This window comes from Denticeps clupeoides, chromosome 5, assembly GCF_900700375.1.
Source record: "Denticeps clupeoides chromosome 5, fDenClu1.1, whole genome shotgun sequence".
Classification (NCBI taxonomy): domain Eukaryota; kingdom Metazoa; phylum Chordata; class Actinopteri; order Clupeiformes; family Denticipitidae; genus Denticeps; species Denticeps clupeoides.
In genome coordinates this window covers 29,510,720-29,537,452 of record NC_041711.1, presented here as the reverse complement: position 1 = coordinate 29,537,452, position 26,733 = coordinate 29,510,720, and the positions used below count along the sequence as shown (strand labels likewise).

The window sequence follows — 26,733 nt, the reverse complement described above, 5'->3', positions numbered from 1 at the left end:
TACTTCGCTGGCATCTCAACTCTGTAAGGAGCTTTAAACTCTTAACAGATAGTGATTCCTCAGTGACACGTGCTCCTCAGACATCAGGTGGACGCTGGACATTGCGCTGTAAATAGATTTTCCCCATCTTATGGGAGTTGGGAATGCACAGAAATGTGGTGATTAATGACTACGGTCTTTCAGGTATTCAGCAACTAGGTTATTAGCTTTGAAAAGAGATTCACACAATCAAATAATACTGTAAAAGGAGTATGAATACTTAGCCAACTTAGAAACACTTTGCACACCCAGCAGCATATTTAGTGTTTGTGGGTAAGACACTCGCCTCTGAGCCAGAGGACCACAAAGTCACAAGTTAAAACCCCACTTGCTGTGTCCCTGAGCAAGACACTTAACCCTGAGTGTCTCCTGGGGGGGACTGTCCCTGTAACTACTGATTGTAAGTCACTCTGGATAAGGGCGTCTGGTAAATGCTGTAAATGCGTAGCGGGCATGGTTTCAGAATGCCTACACAACATAATTAGGCACAGAACCTAATGCAAAACGTGATGCACATATTGAACACATATGTTTGTGTGAAGCACACAATTGTGGGCTGTACAGAACATTTTTTTGATACACGTTCGTTTCGTTATTATTGTCCCCCACAAAAAAAAACATGCACTGATCTGTTTTTTTTTTTTTTTTTTTTTTTTTCTCTTCCGTGTACAAAGGGCCACAATGGGTCTAGCAAGAGAGCTGTGGCATCATAGTGAAAGAAATGTGTATATTTTGGATAAAGAGGACGGGGTGTCATCTTACCCTTTGTGTGTTGAGAGCAGCTGAACCGGGTTTGCATTAAGGATATATATATATACAACACAATAGCGACATTACAGCGTCACACCACAATCCTGAGACGGAGCACGCACTGTCACACAGCCCCACTAATCAGTAACACATAAGGGCCTGAAGTGAATAGAGGTGCGGAGCATCCATGTTAGATCCCCAGCACCTGAACAAACACTTTCCAGTCGTACGTGACATGAGTGCCAGAGGAAGTTACCCACAGTTTCCAAAGGTCTAAGCGGGTCTGGGATTTTACGAGACTTCCAGGAACAGTCTTGTTAGATCAGCGTTTTGGTGCATGATGGTGTTGACCTTGAGATGGGGCGTTCCCGAGCCGCATATACTGCAGGCCGGTGACTCTCATTGGCTGCACGCATCACAGCTCACCAAGGAAGCGATCACAGTCATGCAATATCTCCCATCGGTTCGATATTAGAGCTAACAAACCTCAACTAGATGTCTCTGTGTTTCCTAATGTTAGAAAGTCACCGGTGGGGGGTGGAGCGGCCAGACGTCTGGTTGTAAGGCAGGTTTAAGGAAGGATTAATCTGAGACGAAGGGGAATTTGTTTCTCTGCCACGTTCTTTGACAGTGAGGACTGTATACCCCTCTGCGCTTTGGGTGCCAAGGTTGTCAAACGTGTTTGAATTAGCTGTGCCGCTGCTCTCTGGGGACAGGCTTTCTATGTCAGGTTTCTTCACCGTGGGAGTCCTAATGAGCACCTCCCCGTCAGTCTGATTCGTGTGGGAGTTTTCCGCGGCACTGGGGGTCATGGTGGGCTAAACTGCACGTTGGGAGCCATCTGTCTGAGGCTGTACACTTCCAGTGTGACATACATGCATTTGGACAGATACACACACGCTAGCACACAAACTGCGCTTGTTCCCTTAAATGTCTGAAAATCACATGTTCAAGCACTCACATTGTGGTAGAAATTACCTTTTGGTGATTACCTTATGGTGGCCATAGACTTCATATTCTGTATTCATATTTTAAACATGTATTTCTACATTCTGTTGCAGTCAAGCTAAAAAAAATGGTGAAACGCAGTAATGTGAGGGCTATTTTTTTGTTGTATCGTCTCCTATTGTCTCTGATCTCGAGCTCTAGTTACATGGATTTCCTCTCAATGTATGTCCCCTATTCTTTTAGGCTGGTGGCCCCTGAAATCAGGTTACATGCGAGTCTCCTATTTCACTGTCATGTCCCCAGACTTTTCTTTTCTTGTGTTTAGCTCTCAATCTGCAGTCACCACTAAAAGCCAGTGACTCCATCATCCCTCTTTCTGAGCTATTCCTCTATTCCACTCTTCTCTCATTGGACGTTTATGTGGTCTAATTGCAGCAGGCGATCACACATACAGTTCAGAAAAGGAACAAAAACTGTGTTGTCGACAGGAGCTCGATACTAGATTTATCTCTGGCTGACGCTTTCAGAGCGTATGGGGGAATTAAAATGAAGATTGTGCCCTAAAACAGATTGCAGCCAGGTGGATGGTCAGATGACTCCTGCCCTACAGGTCTACAGAACCCAAGCTGAGGTGGTGAGCAGTCAGCTTCAGTCCCCACGGACCGACGTTAGACTCCCTGTGGCGGTCCAGGAGGCGCAGTTTTTATAGGAGATCAGCTGACTTCTTCAGAGTAGTCTGTATTCAGAATTTTTGGCAGTTAACAGTGTACATCCAGCGTACATGCTTATTATTATATACAAATGTACTGATATTGAGATCTAAATGTTCAATTTGCCATTATATCTTTCTTGCTTAATACATTCAATACATTAACAAATATGTACAACACTTGTCCTGTTTGCTTGTTACTCATTGAATATAATAAGTATTTATTGTATTGTATTGTACATGTTATTGTAAAAGTCATACTCAGTCATTAAATCATGTTTTTAAAGATTGTTACTTCCTTATTATAGTTTTATAACCCACATCAGCATTCTCTTACTCATGATGTGTCTGGCATATCTCTGACCCCAATAGGCCCTTCGTGATTTTAGGTCACCGAACAGCATAAAAAACATGTGATACAGCGGTCTCTGTCTCCTCACAGATGTCTGTAGACGTACAGGAGGACAGCAGACACACCCTGGGTTAATGCAGTCCATTCAGCCAGAGTGGAAGTCAGCCAGCCTTGTCCCGGGGCGGTTAATAGTTTACTCTAAAACCAAGCTCGAGAAGTGGGGCTTGGCTCGCTGGTATATAGCACAGCTGCACAATGCGGGGAACTACAGATTTTGTGCAACGGTTTTCTACCCTTAATCACTTGTGTTGCAAGTCATTCGCCACCCCCCCTCTCTGTAAAAGAGGAAGTCAGCTTGTGGACTTCCTTTATCAACAATGACGTGGGCATTTTTATTCTAAAGCGTACAAACTCGTATATGGCAAGTTTGTCACGTCCTTTCATGCAGTGTGTATTTCCGTAGATTTGCATGGTCTTATTAAGTAAGTCATCCGTCCAGGGAGCTCAGTTAGCAGTTAGCACTATTACCCATTCACTGGGGGCTCAAATTCAGTTTAACGGGACCAATTTAGGATCTGTTAATGAGTCCAGCATGACATTGAGAACAGCTGGTATCAGATTCTGTGGAGGAACTAAAATGTCTGTAGCTGGCCAATTGCGAAAACCTCCATTTTAACTCGTCTTCTCCTCAGCGTTCTCCCCCCCCGGCTCCTAAGTGTTAACCATTTACAGTGGTAAATCGTGGGGTTGGGGTGACTCTGTCAGGGTGGAGTAGCATCAGATTTTACTGCTTTGTTTGTGAGTAAATTCCTGATTGTTCATTTGGAATTACATCGGACTTTGCTCCAGTTTGCCATGGTTTCTGAAGACTGAATGATAGTTGTTACGGCGCAGCACACGATTTTCACTTTTACCCATTTTCTGTGTGTTTGTGTTTGCAAATAGACATGAGCTTTTTTGGGGGTTTTAAACACATTCACAGCCAATAGTGGCTTTATTGAGCCTGATTTAAATGATTATGTCCTCAACTGGCACCAAACAGGTATTTAACAGACAAAGAAAGCGGATTGTATAAAAGTTGATGGTGTGTCATTTACTCTCTATTGTGCTTTCTGTACAACAGTAATTATTGTTGTGCAGGAAGTAAAATTTCTGTCAGACTACGGTAATCCCTCCTGTTAATAAACGAGGGAGAGGTGGGGGAGAGACAGCAAGAAAAAGAATTAACGGTTGTCTATCACAGGTCTGGCAGGTCATGTCAAATTGCATTAATAAGGCTTTTTTTTGCCATAAATATTTGGCAGTGCAGTGTATCTGTCACGTCAGACAGCCGTGTGACTGGTTAAGGACACGTTGGATTAGGTGATCCCCAGCATGTGGGAATCTGCAGTTCAGAGGGCAGATCTCAGGAGCTTTACATCATTATCTTAGAGTGATTTCAGTCACAGAGCTGTCCCATTTGATATCGGCCTTTACCTCTATTCCATTTTTTCAGCTTGACCTCACACCTCTCTCCAGGATAGGTACACGGCTTTCGCATCCAGACAATAGGCCAGCGTGGTTTTGTTTGGGGTCTGAAAGGAGGAATGGGGAAGTCCCTCTTTGTCCATTTCCCTAACCTAAAATGGAGGTTTAGTCTGTAATTCCTTTGGGATTTAACCCTTCACTGCACTTGAAAGTACATCTTGTCTTTTAAAATGATAATAGCAACTAAGTCCTATTCTGCTTTCACTACGAAGCACAAGCTCAACTGTACTGATAAGAAAAAAAAAAAATTGGAATAATTTCTCTGTTTAAAATTTTTTAAACAGCATAATGTGTTTGTACTTATTTAACAATATAACAATATCTCAACAAGCCCAGTAATATAGTTCTGCTCAGATTTGACCCTGTTGTCTGGGTGTAATTGAAACGTGTTTGATAAGATAAGAATTCCTGGTAGGAAGAGATGGATGCCGTGCAAGACAATACAAGGAGGTTCCAGCTTCGGTCCTTGTGGCAATATATTATATCATACTACTGAGATGCAGTTGAACTCTCATATTATGATAAGATAAGAAAATTGGTCCATTTTGGCAATGAAATTCCAAGAGTAGTTTGATAATAAAGCCATGAATCCTCTCCATCCAAATCCAAAGTTAACGCAGAAGTTCAGTGGGCTACAGGCATACAGGAACTTCATTGTCTCAGTGGTTCATGACCTTCACCCTCCCTTCACCCCTCTGTCCACAGAATAAAGAGAAGGAACGGATGAAGGAGCGAGAGAAGGAGGCGAGAGAGAGGGAGGCGCGATACAGCAATGGCCACCTCTTCACCTCCCTCACCGTGTCCGCCACCACGCTGTGCTCCGCCTGCAACAAGAGCATCACTGCCAAGGAGGCCCTCAGCTGCCCCAGTGAGTACCAGTCCCCTCAGACCAGTGCTCTTCAGCTATGCAAGGCCAGGCTCATTTCATTTTCTGTGAATCTCCATGTTTAACCTTGCGGAACAGCCCTTGGCCATCCACTGATAAGCACTTGGTGCTGCAGTCTTCCAGAAGGAAGGAATTCCAGAGCCTCGATAAGCCCCTGTCCCTGAAGATATCGAGACTATGTGTGCACCATTACCTCAGTAGTCGGGTATATCTCTGGCACCATCCTCATAAAATGGGGGCTCCTTGGCAACCTGCATGGTCAGGTCTGGGGGAAATTGCCACACATATGGGGAGGCGCTGTGTCAGCCAGACGGCGCAATTTGTCATCGTCCAACGTCTCCCAGCAAAGCAGGTTGGGCTCTGAAATAAAGAGCCTGATCAGCGATTGCTGGTAAGGGGGGTTGGTTTTTAGAGAGCAGACGAAATCCACAGATACAACCTGAATTTTTGTAAAATGGAAAATGTAAAAGACGGAGGAGAGGAGAGAAGGAAAGCGGGGGGGGGGGGGGGGGGGGTGGACGCGTGCATGAACGGGAGGATTCCTCCTGAATCCCACCCCCCTCCACCCCTCCTTTGCTTTTGAAAATCAATCAGCTGCTGACTTCCAGCACCACCCCCACACTCTGTACCACTCCGCCCAGACAATGGTGTCAGTGTGTGGGGAGAGCAGATCAGACGGCCTGCCTCTCTCTCCACAGGGCAGCGAGAACAGCTGGGGGGTGGTGCATGGGAGGGAGGGCATGGGGCAAACAAATAAAACCCTAAAGATGTGGGTGAGAGGAAAAAAGAGAGAGAAAGATAGAAAACAATGACAGAAATGTGCATTCTTACTGGATAGAATAAAAAAAAAATGGGTGTTTGTCATTGCACTTGTCCAGTTTTTCTTTAGTCTTTTAATTGACTGTGTCCTCAGTCTAACCTTACAGGCCACTGAGCTCTTATCACATGTAACACCTCCACACTAGCAATTACACGGCACGTCAGCTAATGAGAGGGAGGAAGGGAGGATGGAGGAAGGTGCAGAATTGGATTTTGCAGTGAGTGATGAAGTCGCCCAGTGAATGCAGACGTGCCCACTTCACTGCAGAGAGCAGAGATGGATTCCATTTTACGGGGTGAATTTCCTTACAAAGGATGCTACGGTTACCGCATGTGTTATTGACCGGTGCAGGGGTATCACCACGACCTTGTCACCTTGACATCCACCGGTTTTTGAAGTGCAGTTTCAAAGAGATCGGACAGGCAGGGCAGGGGGGGGGCTGGGATTTGGCATGGCTGTGATTGCACATGTCTGTTGCCAGAGGGGGAACGAGAGGAATCCTGTCTTTCTATGTACCGATTTGGGACAGAGAAATTTGAAGAAAATGGGAACACAAATTACAGAGGGAGCGTTTTTAAAACAACAGCTGTAGCCCAGGGCAATGGCAAGAGGTTATGGATTCAGGATTGGGGGTATAATTAAATTTGAGAGAACACATCGGGACCATTGGCGAGATGTGATACATTATCCTTGCAGATAACTGGAGGTGAGAGGAGGACAGAAGAGCTGGTGCATACTACCAGGGTGAATAGAATAGAGAATGAAGAATTTTTATGTTTAAGAACCTTACGTTTTTTAGTGTTTTTAACTGTCTAAAAAGCAAGGCTGTCAGGGTTGACACATTAACCATGCTAAATATACATGATACATTTCAATAGCGCTGTTTTTCTTGTTGATATTAACAAATTTGACCCCTAGAAATGTCCCTTGGTTTGTTTCAGTTCTGGAGTTATTTGGGGCGTCTGTTAATAAAGTTAATGTGTAAAGAAAATGTTAATGTGATGCATTTTAAAATGCTGTCATATTTTCATGCTTATAATTGATATTGTGGAATTAAAATAGATTCTATTAACACCTGAAAGTGATTTTTACTTTAAACAGTTAAATTAAAAGTCTACATTTTAAAGTATATGAATAGTAGACATTTTGAGTTGAGTTTGATATTATTGGAGTACTATAACCCAGACCCATGGATTAAGATGAAGTCTGGCGAAGTCTGCAGTCTAACTGTGGCATGTGGGCTCTTTGTTTTCAGTATGTGTGAGCCCCCCCCTCCACCTAATACACACATCTGCTGCCGTCTTGCCCACCCCAACTGTAATCTGGAATTAGTGCATCTGGGGATAGAGATGTGAGTGTGAGAGATTAACAAGCAGTCTGTCACATGAACAGGCGCACACACACACACAGCAAGAGCTGTTCCAGAAATGTAAATTATTCATGAGTTAGTCTTACTGTTTAACCCTCTCATGGTTGATTGCTTAAAGTTGTGAAGGATAGTCAGTGGCTTTCAGTGCTGTGAGACCTTTTAATGGACGGTCGTGACCTTGAGTTTAGATTGATCCTCTGGGAACAAGGCCTTATGATGACACTCTTATAATGAGATCATAAACTCACTTTTTTGTTGATTACTTACCTTGTCATATAACATACGAGTGTGTATGATTTATTTACATATATTTACTTAATATAGATTAATATATGTATATATATATTGTATATATTACATATATACAGTACTATTTGAAAATACAGTTTTTTAAACAATTGTTTATATCTGGTTGCTTGGAGAGATGTATTCCAGCTCTGAATTACCAGTCTTGATACTTGATAAAGATGATGTTGTCTCATGCACATCTACTGTAAGGTGACTGAATAGCCAACAGTGCTTTGCTTGTGACTATATTAACAGATCAGTTAGAATCTTCAGTCAGGCTGGATTTATAAACTGGATAACATGTCTCCATTTAACAACAGCCTGCTGGTCCATCCATCCATCCAAACTCACATTAGATCTATATAGTGAGGGCTAAACCCCAAGGAGACAGCAAAAGTGCAAGTTGTAGGATCTGAAGGGCACCAGCGCCTCCATCTGTAACTGTCAGCACGTATATTGTAAATGCTGCTGGCTGTAAAGCATTTGTCCACAAAATTCTAGGCTGGTATGGTTTACAAGGTTTACCTAAGTGAGGCCAGAGGTATGATGTCCAGAAAGAAGAGCCTTAGAACTAGATGTTTGTCTTCACTGTGCTGTGTCAGTAAATGTGAGATTATCCACCAGACACTGATTAACGCTCAGATTATTATGGCTGGGCGGTTGTTTAGCTCACATTGGTATAATCTGATAAATTTAGTTTATATTAACATGCAGACTATGAGGGAGATGTGTGTCACAGCCACACACACAGCCACACACACACACACACACACATATGTATATATATTTTAGTGGAGTTTTTCCTTGTGCAGAAGGGTCAAGCGTGGAGGGTGTCAACTGTAGGGCCTGTCAAAGTCCATTGAGACATACTGTGTCCTATTTTTTTTTTAATGAAAGCTGGTTAAAATACATGTGCTTATTTTAAGGTGGGTGTTCCCTTTACCGTGACTGGAAATTCTAGCCTCAGCAGGAAACAAGCCCTGGCATTATATACTATTCAGGAATCTCACTCGTTTTATGTCCTGCTTGGGTAGTAATTTTGGCTGGAGTATTATGGGCACATTTGAATATTATAGACCTAAACAGCAGTTAGTCTGAGATCTCTTTCTCTTCTTCTCTCGAGTCCACACAGACATACCAACTCGCTCGCTGTCTTTCTCCGCGGGTATGTGTGTATGTTTGTTAGCGTGTACATGAGCTCACAAGTGCTGGCTTGGTGAGCTGCTGTGAAGAGGAACAAAGAAGCCCCTGTGCTGGCCTGGCTCTCACAAATAGCCAAAGACAAATTTACACAGTCTCCCCAGCAGGCCCTCCACAAACCGACACAGCGCCTCCGAGTACCCAGCATGTCAGAGTGAATCACTCTTAATGCTGCAGGGCCGTGATTGCTTCATCGGTAGTCCCGGATGTGACATCATGGCCCGTGTAATCGTGGCGGTTAACATCTTAGCCTCAGACCTCCAAGGTTGAGTCCGGACTCTGGCTTGGTGTGTGTGGTGTTTGCTCTCCCGGTGTTGGGTTCGAGTTTCCTTCAGGTTCGAATCCATGAACCACCAATGTGCCACTGAGGTCCCTTTGAGGAAGGTACTGTCCCCACACACTGCTCCCTGGACACTGTTCATGGCTGCCGGCAATGGGCAATGGGTTAAATGTTGTGTGGTGTGTGTCACTATGACCTTGATCACTTTAACTGTAAAAGAACATGTGTGAGCTGTGGTGGGCTGATGCCCCACCTGGTGAGCCCCCACCCAGTCCCCAATGAGTCCCAGGATGGGCTCTGGCATCCTTTAGGATTCAGTGGTTATGGAGAGTTCTGTTGTCCTGTATATACAGTTCTGCTAATGAAGGGTTTGATGATCTGAGAAAACATGGTTCAGACTAGGAAAACATGCTCTGAGATCATGTGAGCCTTATGTGTTTAGCGCTGATGAAGGAATGACACCCTCATCCGTTTCTGCACCAGCAGGGTCACTTCTCCTGACCCCAAACCTCCAGCCACCAGACTTCAAACACCCCCTTCTTTTTCCCCTTGGCCTGTTTAAAGACGACTTCCTACAAAACACTTTGCAGGATGTGGAACCAGTCTAACAATGAACTGAAACGTTAGCTGGAATGAAAGAAACAGTGAGGGAGTGGTAGTTTAGAGCTCAAATTCTCCTAAATTATCATATGTTAACATGCTTAGAGTGACCCAGAGTTAATAGAAGTCTTATATTAATATTTAAACATATTTAAACAAGAACCATAAGGGCATAAATGAAATTCTGGGTCAAATGGAAAGTTTAAAATGGAAAGAAGGCTCCTAATGTGCTCTTTAGGACACAAATAAATTCTTAATCAATTTAGCGACTTTTATTCCAGTCTGGCTTTTGTCCTTTTTAATGTGTGCTAAATTGTGCATTGTTTATATAACTTATATAAACCTTTTCTTCTTTTTTTTGCAGCCTGCAATGTTACCATCCACAACCGATGTCGAGACACTCTACCCAACTGCGCCAAAATGAAACAAAAAGTAAATTCATTGCTGTATTTAAAGTCATAGTCCCTGTTCTTTGTGTAGTGGAAGAGCACACTAAAAGTGTAGACTGTTCTTGCTGAAATATGTATTAAAGCTGATATTTAAGTGGCAATTCTACACACAATAATTAAACTAAAACTATTTGCATTTGTTATAATGTTTGCTAACGAATGGCTGAAAAAGCATGATTTTGATGTGCGTGATTTTCAGCAACAGAAACTAGCCATGGTGAGGAACAACTCGGCCTTACAGAATGTTGCTCTCCGTACCAAAAGTGAGTTCTACTGCCTTCCATTTTTTTCTAAACAGAAGATACTTATCTTTGTCTGTTTTTCCTCACGTTCATACTTTTTCCAATGCATGAGTGTTTTGTTACACCCCACGCCCATGTTAGTGAGGTGCTGCTGCTTCCTGCTGGTTATTGGGTTGCACTGCATCAGCTAGAAGTTTTAGTTTGAAATGATGTCACATGCTTATTACAAGTTTCACACAAACTGGTAAAACCAGAATGTACACCAGTGAACCTTTGTTTATCTGTCTGTTAAAAGGCAGGGAGGCTTTATCAGTTGATCAATACAATCTTAGATTCTCCTTATACATATCTTTGTTTGCCATTCAGTGGAATCGTGATTCCTGTGTGGCTTCTCTCTGATCTTATATGCTTTGTGTAATGATTTTAAAGTCAGTGTGTTTGTGTGTGTGTGTGTGTGTGTTTTTTTTCATTGTTGGTCTCTCTGCAGCTCCCATAATGAAAGAGCGGCCCAACTCTGCCATTTACCCTTCTGACAGCCTGCGTCAGTCCCTCCTGGGTGCCCGCAGAGTGCGCTCGGGTTTGTCCCTTTCCAAAAGTGTCTCCACCAATAACATAGCAGGGTAAGCTAACTGCCACCGCACATTAACTCAGAGTGAATTGAGCTCTTAAGCCCATTTACCTGTAATTGTTTACCTGGCTTGCTTATCGATGTCCCCTTACCTTGACTAATTACGGGGGGAGCCTTCCAGACTAAAAGGCTTAAATGGCTTGTTTACTTGCTTGCTTGTATACTTGCCGTTATACAGAGACATGTTCAACTTCATGTAGGCTAGTAGCAGTAGCAGACATGGCAACAATGGTGAGGGTATACATTGATTGAGAATGTTCTGATTCAATCCATTTAAATCCTTTGAATGTCAGTGTTCCGTTTTTAACCACTTGTTTGTGGTTTTTTGTGTGTTTGTGTAGGAACCTCAACGATGACTCCCCTTTGGGGCTGCGCAGGATCTTATCTCAAAGCACCGACTCTTTGAACTTCAGGAACCGGGCCATGTCTATGGAGTCTCTAAACGACGAGGGTAAGCAATTGAGACACGCATATTGACTTACTGAAAGCACTCCAGGCATCTCACGAACCATGTTTCCCCTCTGTAGGTGAGGTGTATTCGTCTGTACTGGAAGAACTGGAGCGAGAAGGTCGAGACTTTGAGGCCGATTCCTGGAGCCTGGCAGTGGATGCGTCCTATTTGCAGACGCACCGCAAAGATGTCATCAAAAGACAGGATGTCATCTATGGTAATATTTGCGGCCCAAGCTTGGTTTTCAAGTCACAGAAATATGCTGTATGACAATACAAGAATGGCTTAATTTTACGCAAATTGAAGGGTTTTGAAGGATAATTATTGCATATTTTAGGTGGGTAGACTGAAATAGCTTAGCCATAAGCTAGTCTTATAATTCCCGCTAGCTACGATTGTGTAAATATAATACATTTATTCATTTGTTTTGAAATTTGTATACCTTTCCACCATCCCTCCTCTGCCTCAGAACTGATCCAGACAGAACTGCACCATGTGCGGACGCTGCGGATCATGGAGGGGGTGTTCAGACGGGGCATGTTGGAGGAGGTGCAGCTGGAGCCAGGCGTGGCACATGCTGTCTTCCCCTGTCTGGACCGACTGTTGGCTCTGCACACACAGTTTCTGGCACAGTTACTCGTGAGGAAGAATGACAGTCTGGCACCGGACAGCAAGGCCAACTTCACCATAAATAAGCTGGGAGATGTGTTGGTGGAGCAGGTGAGGCAGCTTTCATGCACAGGAACAGCATATGCAGCTCACATTAAAATGTCTTCAGTGTCAGGATATAGGGCTTATTCATACCAATGCCCAATAACACTGAACTCTGAATGGTTCCAGAAAGTTCTCCCAAATGTGGGTTCTGATATTCCAGCACTGCATATATAGCAAGAATGCTCAAATGTAATGCACTATGAGTTTAAACATACCACATTAAGGCTTGTGCTAACACAGTATTTTATGCTTTTCTCATATAGTTCTCTGGCCCATGTGCTGATGATATGAGGAAGACCTATGCTGAGTTCTGCAGTCGACACCTGAAAGCAGTTAAACTGTACAAAGAGCTGCTGGCACGAGATAAGAGGTTCCAGCAGTTTATAAGGGTGAGCAGGACTGAGTCAATGATATGAGCACCAGCTAAAAAAATCAGTGTAAATAGATGTAAACTATATGGACAAAATTATTGCCACATTTTGTATTCACAAAGATTTGTCAAACAAAATGGGTCTTTATAAAGATTGTTGTGACTTTAGGTATGGTACTGTGATAGTTCATCCCAGTTGTATATTCTATAGTCAACTGTAAGTGGCATTATTGGCAGGGTCAATGACTGCTAAAGGCCATGGTGGGTAAGTTGCCAAAAATAAAAAAATTCAACTGGCATTATTGGAAGCACAAAAAAACTTAATGGAAAGGGTTTCCACATCCAAACAGCTGAACAGAAGCCTCACATTACCAAGTCCAAAGGCAATGCTGAAGCAGTGTACAGCACACCACCACTGGACTGTGGAGCAGTGGAAGCATATTCTATGGAGCGATGAATCGCTTCTCTGTTTCGCAGTAAGATGAGATAGATGAGTCTGTGTTTGGCAGATGCTGGGACAGTGTTAAATACCTAACTGCATCTGCCACATGCCATAAAATGTGTAATGATCAGGCATCCTGATTCTTTTGTCCATATAGTGTATGTATTTACATGCAGTGGTCCTAATAGTTGACTGAAACCCTGCAGGGAGGAGTTTCTCATGATTCTCACCACTTTTTTGCAGCGGGCAAGCCGGGGTCCACTTCTGCGGCGCCATGGCATCCAAGAGTGTATCCTGCTTGTCACTCAGCGGATCACCAAATACCCTGTCCTTATCCAGCGAATCCTGGACAACAGCAAAGGTAGGACATATGACCTGTGCCTTTGGATTATTTAGTTGGGCATTTTCTAGGCATCAATGGATGCAAATTTAGTTATGCAACAACATTTATGTCTTATTTAGCCCAAAATAACAAGAAGTAACACTCCTCACACATTGACCCTTTCTGCACGCAAGAGAAAAAACAACCTCCGGCACCCTTTGATTTCTGGCACTCAGGTAACGAGGAGGAGGCTGAGTCTCTGAGCCAGGCGCTGACTCTGATTAAGGAGCTGCTGAGCTCAGTGAACCAACAGGTACAGGAGCTGGAGCGCACCCAGCGACTTCAGGAGATTCAGGCCCGTATGGACCCATGGACTGAGACAGAAGTGCGTGGCGGGGGTGTGTTCCGTGGGGCGGAGCTACAGAGGAGGACACTTATCCATGAAGGAACTCTGCTGTGGAAAACCAGCTCCCGCCTTAAAGGTATTGCAATAAGTAATACTTATAATATTCTTATAAAGTCCGTTCATGATATATTATGTGTCCTGATAACTGATGGATTAAATGCATGACTTTATTACAGATGTTCAGGTTTTGCTGATGACAGATATCCTAGTTTTTATGCAAGAGAAGGACCAGAAATACTTTTTTGCTGCTTTGGTAAGCCCAACAAATATTCATCAAATTATTTTGGTTGTCCAGTCATTCTAATATAATTATTATGTGCATTTAAAATATTATGTTCTTTCTCTATCTCCCCCATTCCTCCCTCTTTCCATCTTCTCAGGATAAGCCTGCAGTGCTCTCCCTGCAGAACCTCATTGTGAGGGATATAGCCAGTCAGGAGCGAGGCATGTTCTTCATCAGTGATTCTACACCTCCGGAGATGTATGAAATTCACGCAGCATCCAAAGATGACAGGAACACCTGGATGCGGCTGATCCAGCAGACTGTCAGCTGGTGAGAAGCATGTCCCCATGGTCCACTTACTCATACAGAAGTTATATATTCTACCTGCTACAAACCAAACAATGGCCAAATGCACAAATCGGCTCACAATGTGTTGTCTCCTGCCTCAGCTGCCCGTCCAGAGAAGACTTCGCCCTCATTGAAACTGAGGACAAGGCCTTGCTTCGCAGACTCAGAGGTCAGTAGAGGAGAGGTCATTTCTTACCCTGCATTTAAAACCTTCAATGACACTGTGGATAAAATGTAAAATGTCGTTTAATTATATGAATAGAGAGGTGAACGGATGAATAGATGCATATTTGGGCAGATATTTAAAGCAATTGTGAATTTCAGCGGACATCCAACAGAAGGACCGCGAGGTTCTGGAGCTTTTGCAGGAGAGGGTGACACTCTTCTCGGACCTGGTCACTGGAGGCCAGGAGGTCGCTCTTCCAACCAACTGTAGAAATGTGTTTCGAGCAGACACACCACATGCTCCACAGGCTGAGAAGATCCTAAATGAGGCTATTGCTGAAGGTGAGACAAACTAAAATAGCCTGAATAAAATTCCTGTTTATCCTGAGGGAATTTAGCCTTCATTTAAATACTCAATAATAAACTTTTGATAAGAGCAACAAATTTGCAAATATAATGCTACATACTAAAACTGCACGTCTGTGCATTAGTGGACAGGCTGGGTGAGCTGTTGGTTGGCTCTACCATTGAGCTCCCTCAGTCCTGCAGTTCCAACGGTGACCAGAACCACACCGAAGCACCAGTGACCAGTAAGAAATTCACCTTACGTCCTTTCATTTCAAAGCAGAAAAACTTGCCACAAGTCTTCAGTGCGATTGATTTGATTTTTCATTCTTCCAAAAAACAGATGGAGATACAGTTTCGGTCAATGGCACACATGATGGAATCTGCCCACCACCGAAGGTAAGAATTTTGCACAATGTTTTATATTTATTTAAATCTTTACTGTAATGTATAAGATATACCTTTATATATATTTTATGGGTGGTAGTAGCCTAGTTAGTAACACACTCACCTATGACCCAGAAGACCAGAAAGTCACAGTTTCAAACCCCACTTACTATCATTGTGTCCTTGAGCGAGACACTTAACCCTGATTGTCTTCGGGGGGACCGTCCATGTAACTACTAATTGTAAGGCACTGAGGGCATCTGTTAAATGCTGTAACATGTAAATTACAGCATGTTTGTTTGGTTCCACCAATTCTAAGAGCCAATTAAACCATTCATTTTGAACACAATAGGACAAGAATGGCAACCAGGTGCAAGACAAAACCCCAAATGAGGTATGGCATTTTTCCTTTTTTTTATTTACACCTGTTTTCTTATTACAGTTTGTCCATATGGCTGATACATACAAAAACTTACAGATGAGGACTAAGTTAATGTTTATTTTCCCAATAAACTGTATTCTTAATACTGAAAATCTACATGAAACAGACATATCATGCAGGCATGCCCCATATCATATGTTCACAATTCCTGTCTTTATTTTAGGAAGTGTGCCAGAGACTGGTGAGCCTTAGCACTCAGCTGCATGCACTTCAGGTACAGTGTACAGTACAGCACACATGCATTTTTTATGCTGTCTTCAGTTTTCTGTACTTCTCACTCCTCCCTTCTTTCCATCCTGTCACCACCAGGCTGCAGTTATCTGTCAGGACTCCATGCTCGAGCTGTGTCTACGGGAAGGCGGTGCCCCTGCCTCCACCCCGATCACCCCGACATCCCTCAACTGCCCCAATCCCCCAGCAAAACTGTGTCGCTCATTGTCTCGGGACACTGGTCTAGATGTGGGGATACTGGGGGCAGGTGGAGATGTCACCCTTCTCCAGCGGCAGTGCAGCCTGCTGCAGGAGGAGGTGGTTCGGCTGCGGCTCACAGAGGTGAAGTTGAAGGAGAGTGAGAAAAGCCGCCTCCTGCTGGAGCAGCAAATAAGGGACATGCAGGCTGGATGTTTTGGTGCAGGCATCAGACAGCAGAATACCACAGACGCCACTACAGCACAGAAGGTGGGTCGTTACTTCATCTTCTTGTTATTAGGGTCAGACCAGTGTGTTCACTAAGGATAATTAACAATTGATTCATTTAAATTAGTTACTGAAGGACAAAAATAGCTCCAGGTGTCCTCATTTGTGACATTTGACCTTTTCATCCACAAGGTTGCTCCCCAGGGAAAAAGCAGTGAAGGAGACGCAACCCCTCTTGCTCCGCTCGCATGTCAGGAAACAGTTGATCAGTTAGATGGCTTACAGGAAGGCAGTGAGGACGAGGACAACTCGGATGAAGAAGAAGAAGTGCGAATCACACCACGGTCCGACAGTCCACGAGGTTAGTAACTGTTGGGGAGTCAGAGGATGCGGATGAAGACATAAATAGAGTAAAACAGAATGAATGTAGCAATGTGTGCACCTGGTTTGTAAAATGGTGCAGTAAATAAAGATTCCTTGAGGAAATACATAGGTGTCAGGTGCCATAGTCCACGTTTGACAGATTTTTGAAGCTCATATATCTGTGCATTAAAGTGTAGGCATGGCAAGGAAATGTCCTCTTTGTGTCATTTGTTGTTTACTGTGTGGGTGTGTGAATTTGTGCTGTCAATATTTAACTCCCACTGTCTGTTTGTATGAACTCTGAAAGCCGACCCCGCCCACATGACTCCTGCTGTATCTTTCTAAATTATTTTTCTATATTGTGATCATCTTGGCGAGCAGTGTTGGCCTAGAGGTTAAAGAAGCGGCTCCGTAATCAGAAGGTTGCCAGTTGATGGTTAAAAGCAGAGGACACATTTCGTTGTGTGCTGTGCTGCAGTGTACAATGACAATCACTTCACATCTTTTGATGCTTTGGCTCATCAGGGAACATGTTTTGATATTAAACTTCAGTTAAATAGGTTTTGGTAGGTTAGTAAGTGACGTACACATAGTGCACCCTGCCAGCGATATATATGAAGATTCACAAACTTCCTTCATGATATCAAATTGCAAAATTATTTACAGTTTCTGATGATTCAATGGGTGGGGTGATGTTTTAGTATGTAAAAAAATCTAACTGGCGTGAGTTGTTTACCCTATTTCTTAAAGCACCAGTGGAAGTAAATCCACTGTGGAAGAGAATTTGTAATTCAATTGTATTAATTTGATTCCACAGATCTTCAGGATATTCCAGAAGAGGCTGAATGTGGAGCAGAGGCTCAGCACCTAGATGGCGAACCGCCAGAAAGTTAACATCAGGACCACCCTAAAGCTGGACCCAAACCTGAAGGACTGTTTGTTTCAGGACAACTGTGGCTTTCTTACTACAGACATCTACAAGCAGGCCACTTACGTACCCTGCTATTTTACAGTTTAAATTAATTGATGTTGTGCTGTAGTATATAATTATTGAATTAATAACGTGCCCTTTCTTATTATGTAAAGGCTGACATTTCCATGTTTTCTTATTCTACTTTTACCTTGCATTTAATCATTTTTTAAAAGATGCAATATTATGATGGAGGTTTTAGAGGAGAATAAGGTTCTGCTCAGCAGATGGAATATCAGCATCTGTTGATGATTATAACTGCACAGCAACACAACTGTTTCGACTTGTTATGTGAACAAGTTGTCCAGCCCAGGGTTTGGCCTGGCAATGCTGGATAGAGGAATGAAGTAATATTTTGTACTGTACTGAATGCAGTTATGATTTGACTCCTCCGCTTTTAATGTAAACACTTGAAATCTTGAAGTCTTTTTTTCAGTGACCAAAATGTTTCAGGTTATCTGCAACTGTTTGGGGAGCAATTACCGCAGAAGTATGGCAAGTTGTTGAACACAGACAAACCAAAGTTCTTTGCCATTTTGAAAAAGCAGTGACGTAGACGTCACTTATCAGACTGATCACAGTGTGGACAGTGGATCTGTACAACTGATCTCAAACCTCAGCTTCAAATAATGTTCATGTAAATGTAGCACAGGCAGTTTGCTCTGACCATGTAGTGAAGGATAATATTGTCCAAATACTTCACTATTGGGCACAGCAGGCTAAGAGCCTCAATTAATGAACACAAGTTAGAGGGTAAAGGTCGCCCCTAACCAATGCCACAAAAGGAAATGTGTTTTTCTATATATTGTTGTTAATTCTGGCCATGGAACAGAAGAAGAAACACACTGCAGTGTATAAAACTGGATCCAGAGGATGTCAGTGTTTGTGGCAAATGAAAAGGAAACGCTTGCCTCTATAATGTATATTATATATAAGTATTGGTCTGTATAAACATTTGATTGTCTTAAAAAAAAAAAAGTTGTGGACTTTTGAAAAAAATGTTTTGTTGTAATTTTTATTGGTTTTATTATTATTATTTTTATTGGATTTAACCATATTTGCTCTTATGTCTTAAACATAAATATTGCTTGAAACATTACTCTGGTCTTTTGGTTTTTCTTTCGCCTAAACGTTAATCTAGTTCTCGGAAAGTCTGGCAGACCTCATTTCTGTCTAAATAGCACCATGGGAAAGGAGAAGCACTGTTCCATTCATCTGGGAACTTTGGTCCCTGGAGACCTTTGTGCTTCACTTCCAGGTGTGTGTTTCCTGTGGTTATAGTTCAGTAATAATATTTAACAACTGAGGAATCTGCAACACGCCCTTGTATGCAGACAGTTCAGGAAAAGCTGAAACTCCAGGCGACGTGGAGTCATTCGACCCCTGAATACAGGACGGACTACTACTGAACATGCAGAGGTGAGTGCCAGGGTTTTTGAATACATGTCTAAATATTTTTAAACGATTTTAAGAGAGTTACACCATGAAGGGGTGGATTGGAAGATTTTATGCATAAATTGCAGAAAGAAGCAATGGATGTCAGTCTTGTCTAATCTCATACAGAATCATACAGAGAAAACATTGGTAACGTAGCATTCCAAACTGGGAAAATGAAAGGAAAGGGTGTAGTCTGGACTTCCAAAGAGGGTTGTGGTCTCAAGTCCTGCTTTGTGACAATTTGTGTACATGAGTATGAAACTATCCTGTCATTAATGAAATTCATTTCTTTATTTAAGGGACTTAACGATAAGAATAGAAACTGTCCCATTTGGATTAAAGGTACTGTACAGTGTTCTAGTGTTCCTCCCCAGCAAGAGAGACTGTGTTCACCTCGGAAAGATCAGCAGATCCCTCTTTTTTCATTTCAGGAAATGTGGTGGGGAACACTTGGCACTATTCGTCCTTTCCCGGCTTTCAATCCCGAGCAGGACGCCCGTGAGATTTTCATAGCCCTGGATAAAAAGGGTACATGCTGTAAAATGAAGTAATGTAAGGTTTAACGTAGTTGGGTAGATGTTGTATACAAGTGCTATGTGTAATGTCAGGACTGGTTCTACTGCTTTTTGTATTTTAAATAGTGCTGTTCGTGGTGACGTTGTTCATCTTTTTATTTATTTTTATTTTTTTATTAACCTTTATTTTACCAGGCCATGACAAGGGCCTGGGAATACTGGTAAGAGGAGACAGAAATGCAAGGGACACAGAAATTGTTGTTAAAAAGGTTAATTAGAAAGCCGCAACAGGTATAAATGTTCGTAATTGTATTGTATTGTTCTTGCTGGTGGAAATGTCTGCAATAAGATAGTTAGGTAAAGTGGAGGAGCCAGTTGTTCTGTAGATAAAATTGAACGGTCAGACTGTTTAACCTGGAAAATGAACCTGTTTGAGGGTAGTTCCATCTGTGAATGTCTGCGTAGTTATCTGGAGCAAGGCTTTTCTACCTTAAACGTGGGCAACCGCCCACCCTGAGGCTTACATGCATATCTGAAATAGAGTTTACTATTATAAAATTATTGCTTTGTTGCTTTTATTGCATTTTGTTAAATCATGAATTCAGTTTTATGGATTTGGTTATGATTACAGATGCATGTTCTTTGGTGAGAATACTTACCAACAGAAATAATGCCCAGAGACAAAGCATTGCAGAGAAGTTTCTGAAATTCTCAGAGAAGGTATTGCTTTTTTTTTTTTTTTGTATTTTATGCAGTGAAGGATCCTTTCCCTAGTTTTTTCCATGTTTTTTTTTTTTTATCCTTTTGGATCGATCCTGCATGCTCCCTTGCCTAAGAGCATTTATATAGAGGCTCATTGTACAGCAATAAACTTAATAATAATAACTTAATGGACCTTAATAATCTCACAATCAATGTGAAAAGTGATGCTTTGTGCCTACTGTTGTTACAGGATCTAAGCTTTGCTTTGAAGAAAGCTCTCTCGGGGTCACTGCAGGAGCTCATGCTTGCCCTGATGATGACACCAGCTGAGTTTGATGCTCATCGCCTGAGAGACGCCATGGAGGTGAGACAGGAATTATGGAGTCAAAAGGAGAGACTTTTATAGAGGCTTTTATATTCTAACACTGACTCACGACAGTGGAATCTGTATAGCCACTGTTCACCATCAGAGGGTCATGACCCAGCTTTGGGTTTCGGGAGAGCTGATAAAATCGATGTGAACATTACAAGTACAATGAAACTTGTGGAGCAAGTTTTGCATGATAACCGGCTTATATTATAAGCCTCCTTGTTAATGATCTCCTTATTTTATAAGAAATGAATGCCATCATTGCTTAATGCACTGGTATATTTAGCTCACCTTTGTGAAACATTGTGGACAGGTAAAAGTATTGTTCTCGCTTTCTCAGGGACTGGGAACTGATGAAGAGGCTCTTTTGGAAGTTCTGTGTACCAGCTCACCAATGCAACTAAAGGAAATCACTGTTGCCTACAAGCAGAGTGAGTGTCGTGGTGTATGAATAAAGGCCCAAATTAACACAAGGGGGCAAATTATGAATCTTTTTTTTTTTTCAGAATATGGTCGTTATCTGGAAAATGATTTGATCAGTGAAACCAGCAAAGACTTCTCCAAGCTGGTCATGGCCATACTCAAGGTATTTTGTTTACCTGTGAAAGCTTTTTTCCCCCCACAAACCACATTTAGTTTCTCATCTGTAATGGACATGCATCTGTCTTGTGAAAAGAAAGAAGAAGTAGATGCCCCAGGAAACATAGACTTTGAGCTTATTGATCAGGATGTCAGGGTATGTCTTTCTTTACTATTCTTACTCTTCATTCACCTCTCCAGATCGCCTTCTCTTCAGTCCACTGGACTTGTTAAGGGTTTGTATTTGTTTTTAGGCTCTTCTGGAAGCTGTCAACTGTAAAAAGACAGATGCAGCACCTTGGATTCAAGTGTTAACAATGCGAAGTACAGACCATCTTAACAGAGGTGTGATGCTCTTAGAGACAAAACCACAAATTATGTACAGCTCCATATTTTTTAAATATCCACTTATTTTTTCCTTAATTATTGTTCTGCTCAGTCTTTACTAGGTTGGAGAATCTGAAAGGGGAGACAATGGATAAAATTGTGCAGAATAACTTTTCAGGGGACATGAGGCTTGGTGTGCGCATTTTAGGTACAGTTTTGATCTATGCATGTATTGTATATTGTATATTAGGGTTAACCAGTGATTATTTTAAATCAGACTGAGATAGAAATCAGAATCTCGATTTGTGTAAAAAAAAAAAAAAAAACTGAACCCACATCCCAGTAGTGATGGTTACAGCCAAGTGCACACTAAGGAATTAGGACTTACTGGCTCGCAGACACAGACACGGACCCTAATACTCAGGGGGAGGGGGCATGTGGGGAAGGGGCGGTGGCACTAGCGTGGCTGTGACAGCCAAAAATTACTGTCACATCAGTTATGCAGTCATCTATTTTTTAGAAGAGTGAACATGTAAGAAATGTCATTATGGTCGTAATTAAGTGTACATAATATATATTTCCATTATTTCTGTTTATTTATCCAGTACGTTCCACCCAAAACACCCCTTTGTATTTTGCACAAAAGCTACATAATTCTATGAAGGTGAGTTATTGTTGATACAGGTGGATTTAAAAATTATAATGAATTTCGAGTGCAATTCAATAACAGAAAAGTTAATTTGCCATCTGTCATTAAGTCCTTCAAAGTTGTTGGCAGGTTTGAACAGTGAAATGACCTCAGCATCCATGTGTTGGCCCTTATAGAAAAATGCTGTAGTGCGTGGGATCCTGGTCAGTCGTAGTGAGGAGGACCTGCTCTGCGTGAGGAACGAGTACCGTAAACTGGCCAACACTTCTCTCTACTCTGCATTACAGGTCAGCAGTTTATATACACTTGTTAAAAAAAAATAAAGGGAACACGTCCAACAACACAATGTAACTCCAAGTCAATCACACTTCTGTGAAATTACACTGTCCACTTAGGAAACATCACTGATTGTCAATCAATTTCACATGCTGTTGTGCAAATGGAATAAACAAAAGGTGGAAATTATAGCCAATTAGCAAGACGTCCCCAATAAAGGCGTGGTTCTGCAGGTGAGAGGGACCCCCTTCCAGGGTAGAGTGAGCCTGTTGTAGGGTTAGAGAAGTCCAGAGTGTAGTCCAGTGTCATGGTCTAGATTACGTGTCCATTATGAAGTTACTGGTCCATTTGAAGATCCCTGAAGCTGTAGTTGTTACGGTGGTGGTGGCTGGTTCATTTCATGAGATCCCTCAGCAGACCATCCACCACCTCATCAGGAGCATGCCCAGGCATTGTAGGGAGGTCATACAGGAACGTGGAGGACACACACACTACTGAGCTGTAAGGACATTACATCAAAGTTGGATCGGCCTGTAGTGTGTTTTTACACTATAATTTTGAATGTGACTCCAAATCCAGAGCTCCATGAGTTGATTAATTTGATTCCCATGGATTATTTTTATGTGATTTTGTTGTTAGCACATTTAACTTAAGAAAAAAGTATTTAATAAGATTATTTAATTCATTCAGATCTAGGATCTCTTATTTTGTGTTCCCTTTATTTTTTTGAGCAGTGTGAAGTTTTTTTTTAAAACATTTTACTGTAAAAAGTATTATCTCTTGCTATAACTGTATTTCTATTAAATTCACAGAAAGAATATAAAGGAGAACTGCAGCAGGCACTTCTTGCCCTCTGTCGATCTGAAGATTTATGAATATGTTTTTCCCCTATTGTATGTTTATATGATTTTTGCTACAGGTAATGTGCTACAGTTATACTGATATCAAGACAGACTCTCATTTCTTAATATTTTAAATACTGTTAGGATTAGGGTGTCTTGTGAATAATATTTTGGTGTCTTTGTGTCAGATAAGAAGGGTATTGCTACTTGTGCTTATTATTGAAATTATTGTAAAATTGTGAATAAATAAATAAAAATAACAAACGTGGAATATGGTTCTACATTAATTTCTTTTTGCCTTTGTTTTGAAGTGTTTGTCCAGGACTGTCCATTGGATGGCGCTGTAGGTCAAAGATAACTCCCTCACTCACTCAGTTTCTATAACCACGTAGTCCTTCTCGACCAGTGGGACATTGGTCGCAGGGCGCACTCAAACATAGTATGATTTGCCAATTCACCCAGTGTACATGGATGGTGAGAGGAAACAGGAGAACTTGGAGGAAATCGGCGCTAGCTTGGAGAGAGAATGCAAACCTCACTCACACAAGGTCTGAGCTGGGAGTCAAACTCACAACCGTGAAGGTGTGAGGCCACGTTTCTAATTGACATGCCACTGTGTGGCTCCCTCAATTACCACAAAAGTATTTTAACAGGGATTATATGCTCAGAATACCATTGATGAAGAATATAGGTCATTGTAAAAAATAAAATACTACAGAATGATGGAAAAAAAATCTCAATAATAATGATCAATTAATATAAAATGATATTTTCATGAATATTGAATGTCCCTTTGATGTCTGTAGTTCTCATTTACTCCACTGTTTACTCACTTGTGGTAAGGTGATATTAATACACACCTTTCCCCTGGCTCATTTAGTTAGTGACATATGCTGTGGCAGCCCCACCTTTCATCACTCTCAGCCAAGAAACAACTATTAATATCCTGAGGGGGGATGTGAGGACCTCTCATTTCCAACCAGTGATTCAGCACAGTGTAATTCTCATAATATCTGGCATGGCTTAATACAGAAAGCCATCACATTCCATGTAGGAAAGCTATGTAAATTATTTTTTATTTCAGGAAAATTATTCAAAAGCGGAATGGAAATACGGGTTTGGTGAGGGTAACATGTCTCAAAAACGCTGGTGTGGGAAACTGGGGTGGAAAACTAAGTAGTACTAGAAAAAACATCTTAGGGTCTTACAGAAGTAAAGATGTTCACCAAACTTCAAAAAAGTGCAGCATAATGTTACTCTACAATAGGTTGTGACGACTTTGAATATATCATCATCATCAGTACATAAGGTAATCAAAAGTATATGAGGAAAAAGGTATATTCAGAAAGGGGAAAGCATGCCTATAAGTATATTATTAAGTATATTATACAAAAATGTGGCTTAAAAATGTATACATACAATGTGGCTTAAAAAGTATTTGGCAGCCACCGATTGTGCAAGGTCTGTAATTTTCATCATAGGTATGAGAGACAGAATGTAAAAAAAATCCAGAAGATCACACGGTATGATTTCTAAATAATTTCTTTGTATATGGTGCAGAAAATAATCAAGCTACAACTACAATCAAGCAAGAATCAATCAAAGACCTGTTACTTCTTCTTTAAGAAGGTCTTCTATACTTCATTCATTACCTGTAATAATGGCACCTGTTTAAAAAATATCTGTATAAAAAATACCTTTACCGGGGAAGAGGTGGCCTAGCGGTTAAGGAAGTGGTCCCGTAATCAGAAGGTTTCTGGTTCGAACCTCAATCCGCCAAGGTGCCACTGAGGTGCCACTGAGCAAACAAACGTTATGTCACCGTGTGCTGCAGTGTATCACGCTGCATCAACATGGATTCAAATCCTGCAGCACTCGAAAGGCCCTCCTGTTTTTTTGCAAAGGAGACAGGACAACTGATCCGATTAAGGAAAGGATGAATTGGGTCATGAGTTTTTCCAAAAACGTTATTCCATCAGTAATACCATTGAAGATGAAATGTGGCTGCATCTTCCAGCATGGCAATGATTCCAAACACACTGCTCAGACAAAGAAGGAGTAGCTACGTAAAAAGCATTACAAAGCCTAGCCAGTCTCCAGACCTCAATCCATTAGAGAATTTGAGGAGGGAGCTGAAAGTCCATGTTGGACAGTGACAGCCCAAAAACATCACAGCTCTTGAGAAGTTTGGCATGGAAGAATGGGCCAAAATACCAGCTACAGTGTGTGAAAACCTAGAGAAAACCTAGAGAAAATGGGCCAAACAAGGTTACATTACAAAGTATTGAGGAGAACTTTTGCTATTGACCAAATACACTACTCACAATAGTGGATGTTTGTTTCACTTCAGACATTTTTGGGATATTGAGGCAATTGTATCGGGGGTGATAGACACACCTCATTTTGTGTTTTCCATGTAACGGTCTCATTGTGTACAGGTGTAACTTATATTGGGGCCAATATCAAGAGACAACCTTTCTCAATGTGCCAACCTTTCTCAACATTCTGTGGGTATAAAAGTTCATCATTCAAACAGCCATGAAAACATGACATCACTTAATGGATAAGCAGCATCCATTGGTCATGATGCGCCTTTGGGTCGGTGGCAGGCGGTCAGGTGTTGCTTGTGAACTTGGTGTGTCTCAAAGTGTCATCAGTGTCATCAGACTTGCATCAAAACACAGAACAGAGTTCATGACAGACCCAGGAGTGGAGCCCCACAAGTGACAGACCGCAATGATGACCGGTACCCAAGGACCTATTCACTCAGACATGTTATGCAACAACCACATAACACATAATGTTTACAAGTTGTAAAGGATACTAGGGTTTCTGTTTCCACATATCTGTTATGTGGCAGAATTGTCAAAGCTCGACTTCAGGAAGTTGGAGTTACTCATATGGTATGGCCATCAATGTCCCCTGACCTGAACCCCATAGAGCACGTCTGGGACAAGTTGAATCAGAGACTGAATGATCGTACCCCACCCCCACGTGACCTGGCAGAACTGCATGTAGCACTTGTGGAAGAGTGAAACTCATTGCCTCAGAACAACATTGTGTCTCAAAAATAAATTTGTTGGGAATACTCCCAAATCCATTTCCATGCCAGGCCTTTAGTACGGTTATTCCAAAAGGTTACAGCAGAGGGAGCAGAGGCGAGTTCCCTTAGAAAAAGAGCTCTGATATTTCTACCAGTCTTTTTTTTTTAAGGTTAAAGGGACGTGGGGACGTTTTCTCTGCAGCGGAATTGAATGTGTCTACGCAGGGCTCTCTAGCTGGCAACACAAACGACGGTAATAAAGAAGGCCGCCATGATGGCGGGAGGCGCAACGTCACTTCCTGCGCGGCGCTGGGCGGGGTGC

General features: G+C 42.0%; 2 protein-coding genes across 7 annotated transcripts in view; both read left to right on the top strand.

Annotated features, from left to right (window-relative positions):
- The window catches only part of arhgef2b (rho/rac guanine nucleotide exchange factor (GEF) 2b), a 32,772-nt gene extending 14,002 nt beyond the window's left edge, over window positions 1-18,770 (top strand). For all 6 annotated transcript variants that reach the window (XM_028980139.1, XM_028980140.1, XM_028980141.1 and 3 more), the window contains 21 exons: window positions 5,031-5,193; window positions 10,133-10,200; window positions 10,417-10,480; window positions 10,947-11,079; window positions 11,429-11,538; window positions 11,615-11,755; window positions 12,008-12,258; window positions 12,516-12,641; window positions 13,308-13,425; window positions 13,623-13,868; window positions 13,969-14,045; window positions 14,173-14,345; window positions 14,465-14,532; window positions 14,688-14,870; window positions 15,020-15,118; window positions 15,217-15,272; window positions 15,613-15,654; window positions 15,866-15,916; window positions 16,012-16,380; window positions 16,531-16,699; window positions 17,519-18,770. In XM_028980139.1, the coding sequence (XP_028835972.1) occupies window positions 5,031-5,193; window positions 10,133-10,200; window positions 10,417-10,480; window positions 10,947-11,079; window positions 11,429-11,538; window positions 11,615-11,755; window positions 12,008-12,258; window positions 12,516-12,641; window positions 13,308-13,425; window positions 13,623-13,868; window positions 13,969-14,045; window positions 14,173-14,345; window positions 14,465-14,532; window positions 14,688-14,870; window positions 15,020-15,118; window positions 15,217-15,272; window positions 15,613-15,654; window positions 15,866-15,916; window positions 16,012-16,380; window positions 16,531-16,699; window positions 17,519-17,595 (2,784 nt within the window). In that variant the 3' untranslated portion in view covers window positions 17,596-18,770. The remainder of the gene's footprint in view (window positions 1-5,030; window positions 5,194-10,132; window positions 10,201-10,416; window positions 10,481-10,946; window positions 11,080-11,428; window positions 11,539-11,614; window positions 11,756-12,007; window positions 12,259-12,515; window positions 12,642-13,307; window positions 13,426-13,622; window positions 13,869-13,968; window positions 14,046-14,172; window positions 14,346-14,464; window positions 14,533-14,687; window positions 14,871-15,019; window positions 15,119-15,216; window positions 15,273-15,612; window positions 15,655-15,865; window positions 15,917-16,011; window positions 16,381-16,530; window positions 16,700-17,518) is intronic.
- A 100-nt stretch (window positions 18,771-18,870) lies between these two features.
- LOC114790252 (annexin A2-like) lies at window positions 18,871-23,649 on the top strand. Its single transcript, XM_028980146.1, has 13 exons — window positions 18,871-19,090; window positions 19,408-19,450; window positions 19,540-19,636; window positions 20,255-20,343; window positions 20,576-20,689; window positions 21,036-21,126; window positions 21,202-21,281; window positions 21,372-21,431; window positions 21,529-21,619; window positions 21,714-21,809; window positions 22,207-22,265; window positions 22,427-22,537; window positions 23,339-23,649. Exons 1-13 carry the CDS (start codon window positions 19,083-19,085, stop codon window positions 23,399-23,401), a joined length of 1,002 nt encoding a protein of 333 aa, XP_028835979.1. The 5' UTR covers window positions 18,871-19,082; the 3' UTR covers window positions 23,402-23,649.
- Window positions 23,650-26,733: the final 3,084 nt, after the last annotated feature.